Source organism: Nansenia antarctica (assembly GCF_963989245.1).
Source record: "Nansenia antarctica genome assembly, chromosome: 14".
Classification (NCBI taxonomy): Eukaryota; Metazoa; Chordata; class Actinopteri; order Argentiniformes; family Microstomatidae; genus Nansenia; species Nansenia antarctica.
This window is the reverse complement of record NC_137684.1, coordinates 22788985-22798984: the sequence shown is the minus strand read 5'-3', so window position 1 is coordinate 22798984 and position 10000 is coordinate 22788985. Positions and strand designations below refer to the sequence as shown.

The following is a 10000-nucleotide window of genomic DNA, read 5'->3' as shown; positions in this document are numbered from 1 at the left end:
TGGGGCACTTAACAATAAAAAAGAAAAAGGCCGTAGACTATGACATGGACAATTATAACATCTCTAGTCCTCTCCTGTAAGATTTACTGATGTGCCTGAACTCTTAAAAGGCTGTCTGATATTAACAATGTGTCCAGGAAGAGGAAAAAGAAGGTGGGATTTATGGAACTACTTACACGGTTCTTCTATTACACCCTGTTGTTCCTGTTTGGGTTTAGAGTTGAGACTTTAGTGCGTTGTGTTGTGTGTGCGTGCGTGCGTGCCTGCCTGCTTGCGCACACACGCGTGTTTGTGTGTGTGTGTGTGTGTGGTGTGTGTGTGTGTGTGTGTGTGTGTGTGTGTGTATGTGTATCTGTGTGTGTGTGTGTGCATGTATTTGTGTGTGTGTGTGTGTGTATGTGTGTATGTGTGTATGTGTGTGTCTGTGTGTGTGTGTGTGTGTATATTTGTGTGTGTGTGTGTGTGTGTGTGTGTGTGTGCGTGCGTGTGTGCGTATATTTGTGTGTGTGTGTGTGCACGTGCGTACCAGTGTGTCTGTGTGATTTCATCTCTCGCCGGACTACCGTGTCTACTCTGATGTTGGGGATTTTATTTTCACATTAACGCTAGTTACCTTCAACTCTCAGAAAACAGACTGATTGTGTTTGCTGCCGACGGTGTAATTTAAGGCCTTTGATTGGACGAGCCTCTCCTCCTCCGACGGACTCTGCGGCCTGACTCACAAGTACCGGCATGGATATGGATTATTCATGCAGAGGAACAGCAACAAAGCCATGTAAACAAGCGAAGATACAATTATAGCACAATAAGAACGGCACTATTTAGGAGGTGGTGCGTCCGTGTCGACTAAAATGGCTCCCTCCTGATAAACGAGGCGACGTATCGGTTTACCCAAGATGTCCTTGGAGCCCCCCCCCCCTCGCTAGCCCCCCTCGCTCGCTCTCCGATCGGTTGTTAGTTTAGATTCAGACGATCTGAAGGGGTTGTGATTGAGGTGTGTCGCCCTCTTCTCAGACAGTTCTCATCTCCCCAGCAGACAGATAAACCGCCCCCCCCCCTCCCCGCCCCTCCCAGCTGCGGGCTGTCTTCTGTTCCCTTGACCCCCTGCGTGACCCCTGCGTGACCACTCCCATCACTCCGCACTTCTCGTCCAACCGGAACGACGTAAGACTAACACTGCAAAAAAGTAAATCGAAGTAAGATATCTTAGATCAAGGCGATATATGCTTTGTTTTTCGTCAGACTGCAGAAGAAAAACTTGGCATGTGAAATCTTCCTGTTCTGTTGTTTTTTTACTTATTTTAAGTCATGTTCCCCCCATTATATAGCTTTTTTCCTTCTTCTTCTTCTTCTTGTTTTGGAGAATTGACTTTTTCGCAGCGTACAGAGAAGAAGGTGCTATCAATCATTGATCACAAGCAGGAACTCCCTACTCTAAACACCAGGGGCTATGAGAGTATGAACAATTCAACCATCCCTTTTTCTTAGAGCATCTTTTCTAGCCAGCATCTCTCTCCCCCCCCACCCCCATCCCCGCTTTTTGACATCGGGGGAGTGTATCCTGTCCTGGCTACTCTCAGAGTGCTCGTTCCATGTCTGCAGCAGCAGCAGCAGCGGCGGAGGCCATGGCGTAGGCACTGTGCGTCACAGGATGTTCCTGAGCGCTGTTTGTTTCCAGGTGAAAGCTGCTGTGATGACGCGCAGAGAGAGAGAGAGAGAGAGAGAGAGAGAGAGAGAGAGATCAGTGATCTGTGAATGCTGCACATCCCCAGGTCCTCTTAGGAGGCAACAACTCCTCCACCTCTCTCCCTCTTCTCTCTTCCACCCATCTCTTCACTCCCTATTGTTCCCATCCTCCATCCTCCATCCTCTTTCTCTCTCTCCTCCCCTCTCCTCTCCGGCTTTTCTACTCTCCTCTTAATTACATACCTCCCTCTCCCTCTCCCCCTCACTTTTCTCTCACCCCTCCTCCCCTCTACTCCCCCACTTCTTCTCCTCTTCCGCCTCCCTCCCTCCCTCCCATCCCCCTCTCCCTCCCTCCGCCTGCGTAGTGTCAGCGGAGGAGATGCTGCTGCTTCCAGAGGGTTGCGGCTCATCCCTCAATACCTGCTCCATCCCTGTGGCTCTCTACTCTGTCCTCTACCACTCAATTATAAAGGCCTACACACACACACACACACACACACACACACACACATACACACACACAGCGGGGCAGAGGGCAGGTGCTTCAGCGCCCTCCTTGTGCCTCATGAAAGGAGAAAGACAAAGCCTTTTCTCACCTTCAGGATTTTAGACCTGAGAGCTTCATTCTCTCCCTCTCTCCCTCTCTCTCTCTCTCTCTCTCTCTCTGTCTCTGTCTCTCTCTCTCTCTCCCCCTCTCTCTCTCTCTCTCTGTCTCTCTCTCTCTCTCCGCTGGGCTACCACAGGCGGTTAATGAGAACAGCGGCTGGCCTGCCTCTGCCTCGGGTCCTCTGCCGGGTGGAAAAAACAACCCCAGTCTCTCTCTCTCTCTCTCTCTCTCTCTCTCTCTCTCTGACTCACTCTTCCACACTCACCTCACACTCGAGTCCATCCCTTCACCTGGGCCCGACCCGACCGCTCACGGTCGAACTCACCCGCCCCCTCTCTCAGGGGTTCTCGCTGGGCAGAGTGACGTAGCGTTCGTTGTAACGGTCAGGTCGTATATACGTATATTAATTAATTAAAATTATATACCGTCTCCGGTAAGGTCACGGAGAAGTAGAGAACTTCCTCTTGTGACCTTTCTGACAGCACGCTGAGTGAGTGAGCGATGTAGACTCAGGGCTGTTGTTAAGGCGACCGGTGTCCATGGAACACCGCCCCCCCCCCTCTCTTGTACTATATGAGGGCCAGATTTAGTGTCAGGAAGGAGCCGCCTTCTTCTTTCTCCTATGATCCACTGTTTCCTGTACGGCTGTGCCTCGTGGCCTTGTCTGTTGAACGACTCCTCTCCTCCTCCCACTCTCTCTCTCTCTCTCTCTCTCTCTCTCTCTCTCTCTCTCTCTCTCTCTCTCTCGCTCTCTCTCTCTCTCCTTTACCGTTGTCACTTCCTCTCCTTCTCCCAGACACGTCTCTCTCTCCCCTCTCTACCCCCTTCTCTCTCGCTCCATCGAGTCTCCATCCCCCTCCCCTGGCGTGTGGACAGTGATGCCACACTGCGGGAGGTTTATACCTCCTCTGTGTGTCTTGGCTGATTTACTGAGCTGATTCAACTGCAGAGTGGTAGAGATCAGGGGAGGCTGGTGGGAGGTAGAAATCCAGTCCATCCCATGCATTACAATTACAATTCCAATTACAATTACAATGTACATTACAATTACAATTACAATTACAATTACAATGTACATTACAATTACAATTACAATTACAATCACATTACAATTACAATGTACATTACAATTACAATTACAATTACAATTACAGTTACAATTACAATTACAATTACAATTACAATGTACATTACAATTACAATAACAATTACAATTACAATCACATTACAATTACAATTACAATTACAATCACATTACAATTACAATTACAATTACAATTACAATTACAATTACAATTACAGTTACAATTACAATTACAATTACAATTACAATGTACATTACAATTACAATTACAATTACAATTACAATTACAATCACATTACAATTACAATTACAATTACAATGTACATTACAATTACAATTCCGTCGACCTCCGGTTTCTACCTCCTCCAGCCCTGTTCTCAGACCACCTGTCTGTCTGTAATTCAGCCTCTCCCTGTGTGTGTGTCCGTGTGTCCGTGTGTCTGTGTTGTGTCATAGATTTTCTCCCACAGCTCTCTCTCTCTCTCTGTCTCTCTGTAGATGAGGGCTTGACACCAGCTATTAGACACCCATATCGCCACAGCAACAGCGGGAAACAATAGACAATATCTCACTCAGTCTGTGTGTGCGGTGTCAGTCACAGCTCACAGCCGCGTTAGGACATTAACATGCAGCATGTGGATCAGAGGCCTTGAGGAGGTTGTGACGGTGCTGGGGGAGTATGGATAGGAGACATCTAAGGAGTAAAGCAACTGTAGCAGTGGCATTATCAGGCTGTGCATGCGGACACACACACATACATTTACACAGACACACACACAAACACACGCACATAAATACACATACATTTACACAGACACACACACACACACACACACACACACATACATTTACACAGACACACACACACTCGCGCACATACACACACACACACGCACGTTGTAACGGTCAGGTCGTATATACGTATATTAATTAATTAAAATTATATACCGTCTCCGGTAAGGTCACGGAGAAGTAGAGAACTTCCTCTTGTGACCTTTCTGACAGCACGCTGAGTGAGTGAGCGATGTAGACTCAGGGCTGTTGTTAAGGCGACCGGTGTCCATGGAACACCGCCCCCCCCCCTCTCTTGTACTATATGAGGGCCAGATTTAGTGTCAGGAAGGAGCCGCCTTCTTCTTTCTCCTATGATCCACTGTTTCCTGTACGGCTCTGCCTCGTGGCCTTGTCTGTTGAACGACTCCTCTCCTCCTCCCACTCTCTCTCTCTCTCTCTCGCTCTCTCTCTCCTTTACCGTTGTCACTTCCTCTCCTTCTCCCAGACACGTCTCTCTCTCCCCTCTCTACCCCCTTCTCTCTCGCTCCATCGAGTCTCCATCCCCCTCCCCTGGCGTGTGGACAGTGATGCCACACTGCGGGAGGTTTATACCTCCTCTGTGTGTCTTGGCTGATTTACTGAGCTGATTCAACTGCAGAGTGGTAGAGATCAGGGGAGGCTGGTGGGAGGTAGAAATCCAGTCCATCCCATGCATTACAATTACAATTCCAATTACAATTACAATGTACATTACAATTACAATTACAATTACAATTACAATTACAGTTACAATTACAATTACAATTACAATTACAATTACAATGTACAATACAATTACAATTACAATTACAATTACAATGTACATTACAATTACAATCACATTACAATTACAATTACAATTACAATGTACATTACAATTACAATTACAATTACAATTACAATCACATTACAATTACAATTACAATTACAATTACAATTACAATGTACATTACAATTACTATTACAATTACAATTACAATTACAATTACAATCACATTACAATTACAATTACAATTACAATTACAATTACAATGTACATTACAATTACAATTCCGTCGACCTCCGGTTTCTACCTCCTCCAGCCCTGTTCTCAGACCACCTGTCTGTCTGTAATTCAGCCTCTCCCTGTGTGTGTGTCCGTGTGTCCGTGTGTCTGTGTTGTGTCATAGATTTTCTCCCACAGCTCTCTCTCTCTCTCTCTGTCTCTCTGTAGATGAGGGCTTGACACCAGCTATTAGACACCCATATCGCCACAGCAACAGCGGGAAACAATAGACAATATCTCACTCAGTCTGTGTGTGCGGTGTCAGTCACAGCTCACAGCCGCGTCAGGACATTAACATGCAGCATGTGGATCAGAGGCCTTGAGGAGGTTGTGACGGTGCTGGGGGAGTATGGATAGGAGACATCTAAGGAGTAAAGCAACTGTAGCAGTGGCATTGTCAGGCTGTGCATGCGGACACACACACACACATACATTTACACAGACACACACACACAAACACACGCACATAAATACACATACATTTACACAGACACACACACACACACACACACACATACATTTACACATACACACTCACACACATACATATAAATACACACCCACATACACATTTATACACACACACACACACACACACACTGCCTGCCCCACCCCCCCACACACACATACATATACATGTAAATACATATACATGCATATAAATACATACCCCCCCGCCCCCCCCCCCCCACACACACACACACACTGCCATTACCAGTTAGGTTGGAGAGTGTCTCCGGCACGTGCCGTGGATGAGTCACACGTCTGTGTTGATTCAAGCCAATTAAAATGTGAATGAGCTGGGCGGTGTGTCGTCTATATATTTAAAGCCAAGCAGCTGATCATCTTCATTTAGCTTGGTTGTGAGCCGATCTAACAGGCACAGGCATGAGTCACTCCGATCGACAGTGTGTGTGCTGCGAGAGGTCTGTCTGTCACCCTGACACACACTGTTCTAATTATGAATCATAAAAAATAAAAAAAATAAAAACGAATCGCTGACGTTCACAGACTTTTATTGCTAGGCTTAATCTCTCTGAGTTCCAGATCTTATTATTTATATGGTAATGAGGTCTTCTTCAGGAGGATTAGTGGGTAAAGTGAAGAGAGGGTTCAAACCCCCTTTTCTCAGTTGAGTACTATGCGATTGCTGCCGATGAAGACTCTATCTGAGTTTAGGTTTGATATACTGACTTGACGGTACGTCGAAGCACCGAAGCACATATCTGTTGTCGTTCTTCCAGTCGTACGGTAGCATTGTGTGCAGTATTTTCTCCCGTCTAATGTCTAAGCCTGAGGAAATGTGCCACCATCACCCACTCCCACTACCCTACTCCGGGAGCATTTGTGTGGAAATGACATTACATGTCTATCTTTGGCATTTGGCAGACGCCTTTATCCAAAGCGACTTCCAACAGACACATTTTGTCTAAGTAAAGTGAAACATCTCTCCATCAGTCTTCATAAGAAACAAGTAATCTAGACGCTAGGACCAGGGGCCGTCGGCCATTGGAAATCTTTATTTACCGACAGTGAACACCGCTTCCTGCCGGCTGCCGCCAAAGCCTTTTGGCTAGCATTAGCATGGAGGCGGCCCCTCCTGTAATCATCTTTTCATTGGCCCAGGACATCCATCCACCCGGGGCGTCTCTCTCTCTCTCTCTCTCTGCGGACCTGAAGCAGGTTTTCGAGACGGAAATAACGGTCCTGTCATATCCCACAATGCACCTAAAAAAAATATTTACAAAAGTTCTCCTCCTCCTCCTCCTCCTCCTCCTCGCCCGTCTAAGGACTCGCATGTCAGCAGAAACAGACGCCGGGCCTGATGAATAATGCACCGTAGTTTTCGTTTTATGAGTCGGGAAGGGGATTTTTGTATATTCCCCAGAGCAAATAAGTCCTCCAAGTGTCATAATGTTGTGTGTTTGTGTGAAGCACTGCTTAAGCAGCAAATCTAGGAGATTAGACTCTTGTAATCTCTGTAGCATTTCTTCATCCCCTTTCTCTTTATTCATTACTCACCCCATACCCCTGTGTTTTTTTCTCTCTCTCTCTCTCTCTCTCTCTCTCTCTCTCTCTCTCTCTCTCTCTCTCTCTCTCTCTCTCTCTCTCTCTCTCTCTCTCTCTCTCTAGGTATTCTGTGTTCCCCTACTCGGTCCTGGCTCGATGTGGAATCAGGCATCCCAAACCATCTCCCTTCTTTGGGAACATGTTCATGTTTCGCCAGGTACGATGCGATCCACTCAGGATTTTCTGCAATCACAACCTATTGAAAAAAGGCTCTTCATTTGGTTTGAGTTGTTTATGAATATTTTCATCTCCCTAACTCCTCCATATTTCCATATATGTACATGTCAGACTTCAATGGAGACTATTGTTCTGCATCTGGCTGTCTCCCTTTGTCTTTGGTAAGAGTTACTGTACATCCATGTTGAAATCACTTAACACCCGCACTCAAACACTCACTACGTACGCACGCCCTTACGCACACGCACACACACACACACACAGACACACACACGCACACACACACACACACACACACACACACACACACACACACACACACACACACACCCACAGACACACATACCCCACCCCCTACGGCGAGAGAAATCATGCTTCCAACATCTAGCCCCACTTCATTAGATTTGTTCATTAAAGAAGACTCACAAGTAATGACTTTTAATACCATTTGATTCCCAAATAGATTAACCATATTGGTAATTGCATTACTTTTATGATGAATATTATGTAAAAAAAAAAAAAAGAGGAAAGAAGAGTGAGTGGGCTCAATGTCACTGAATTAAATGGTGGAATATATTTCATTCTTGCTTGCTCTCCCCCCCCTCACCCTCACCCCGTAAACAAAGCTGTCTAAAAAACCACGGCTCCCCTAAATGAACGACTCCAGATGAGCCGTGTGTGTGTACACCAGGCCACGGGTGTGATGGCAGGGGGCTCTGTCTCTGCAGGGCAGGTTGTTGTTGATGAGATTCCCAGATCGATACTCCTCAGTGGGCCTGGCAGGGTGGGCTGAGCTGCCTGCCGCTCTTTACTGCAGACATGTTCCCTGCTAATGTTAAGCCATGGGCCTCTGACTTGAAACTGTCTCTCTGTGTGTGTGTGTCTCTCTTTCTCTCTCTCTCTCTCTCTCTCTCTCTCTCTCTCTCTCTCTCTCTCTCTCTCTCTCTCTCTCTCTCTCTCTCTCTCTCTCTCTCTCTTCTATTGTTCTCATTCTATCTACCCCCCTCTCTCTCCCTCACTCTTTATCTTTCCCTTTCTTTAGTTCTCGTTCAATCTGTCTCTTTTTCCCCCTCTCTCCCCTTTCCCTCTCCCTCTCCCTCTCCCCTTTCCCTCTCCCTCTCCCTCTCCCTCTCCATCTCCCTCTCCCTCTCCCTCTCCCTCTCCCTCTCCCTCTCCCTCTCCCTCTCCCTCTCCCTCTCCCTCTCCATCTCCCTCTCCCTCTCCCTCTCCATCTCCCTCTCCCTCTCCCTCTCCCTCTCCCTCTCCCTCTCCCTCTCCCTTCTCCCTCCCCCTCTCTCTCATACATGTACATTGTCCAGTGCTGAGTGAGAGTGTCCCTCTCTGATATGAGGGATATGATATGTGAGCTGAGATGCAGTCTCAGGCAGGGGGGGCCGCTGCTGTGGTTTAACTATGCATGCAGCTCTACCTAGCATAATTACAATACGTCTGGAGCGATCTCCCCCAGGTGTTTGGGGGGGGGGGGGGGGGGGGGTGGGGGTGGGGGAGGAGTGGGGACTGAGGCTATAGGCAGCCAAGCAGACCCTCTCTGGAGCTGTGCTCTCGTAGAATCCTCTGACCCACTTCTTCAGGCCACTCTGATAGCCAAACACAACAACTCAAGAGAGAGAATGTGTTAGTTGTATCATGTGTGTGCGTGTGTATGCGTGTGTGTGTGTGTGTGTGTGTATGTGTGTGTGTATGTGTGTGTGTGTGTATTATTGGTAGCCGCTCAATATGGAGAAGGCGGTGTTTCTTATACTCATGACATGAGCTGGATACTGTCTGTTTTACAGTATTGATACTGTATCTGTCAATCCACTGTTATCATCATTTGGTGTGAATAACATCCTATGTGTAAGCATAACTGGTTGTTGGCTCAGCACTACTGTAACTGGCTGTTTTCACAATGTCATTTCATTGTCATTATGTGGACATAAATAAAGCATTTAAAATGTATGTGCGTGTGTGTGCGTGTGCGTGCGTGTGTGTTTGCGAGCGCATGTTCATCCAGTCTTTGGATGTTGCACAGTTGTGTCTATTTTTGTGCCGGCGCTGCCTGTGCCCAACACCCCCAGCAGCACATATGGCGCGCACGTTTTCTCTCGTTGTCACGGTGACACTTCTGTGCCAGTGACCACACGCCCCGCCGCACACAGGAACACAGGAAAAGCTCCAGTGGTGGCAGGGCCTGTCACCCAGCATGCCAACCCAGAGGAGAGGAGAGGAGATGGGGGTGCAGGAGGGGGATGGGGAGTCAGGCTAGGGGCAGCTGGGGTGGCGGGGACCGAGGCAGCTGGGGCTTCTGGGTGGATGAAGATGGGGCTGCTGGCTCCAGCTCTGTGATGGGCTTCAGGGCTGGCTGAAGCTATACACAGGGTTCCCACGGGTCCTCGAAATACTTGAAAGTTTGTGAATTTGCGGAAAAAAATATGTGTGAGTTATAGTTTTTGAAAATCTCTCTCTCTCTAAAAAAAACTCTAAAAAAAATTATAGGTAACATGTAGAAGGGGAATAA

At 47.3% G+C, this 10000-nt stretch overlaps 1 protein-coding gene across 1 annotated transcript in view; it reads left to right on the top strand.

The window, feature by feature from the left end:
* The window catches only part of tbxas1 (thromboxane A synthase 1 (platelet)), a gene marked incomplete at its 3' end in the record, with an annotated part of 67195 nt that overhangs the window by 8035 nt on the left and 49160 nt on the right, over nt 1–10000 (top strand). The window contains exon 2 of the mRNA XM_080545044.1: nt 7369–7462. Within this exon, the coding sequence (XP_080401170.1) occupies nt 7369–7462 (94 nt within the window). The remainder of the gene's footprint in view (nt 1–7368; nt 7463–10000) is intronic.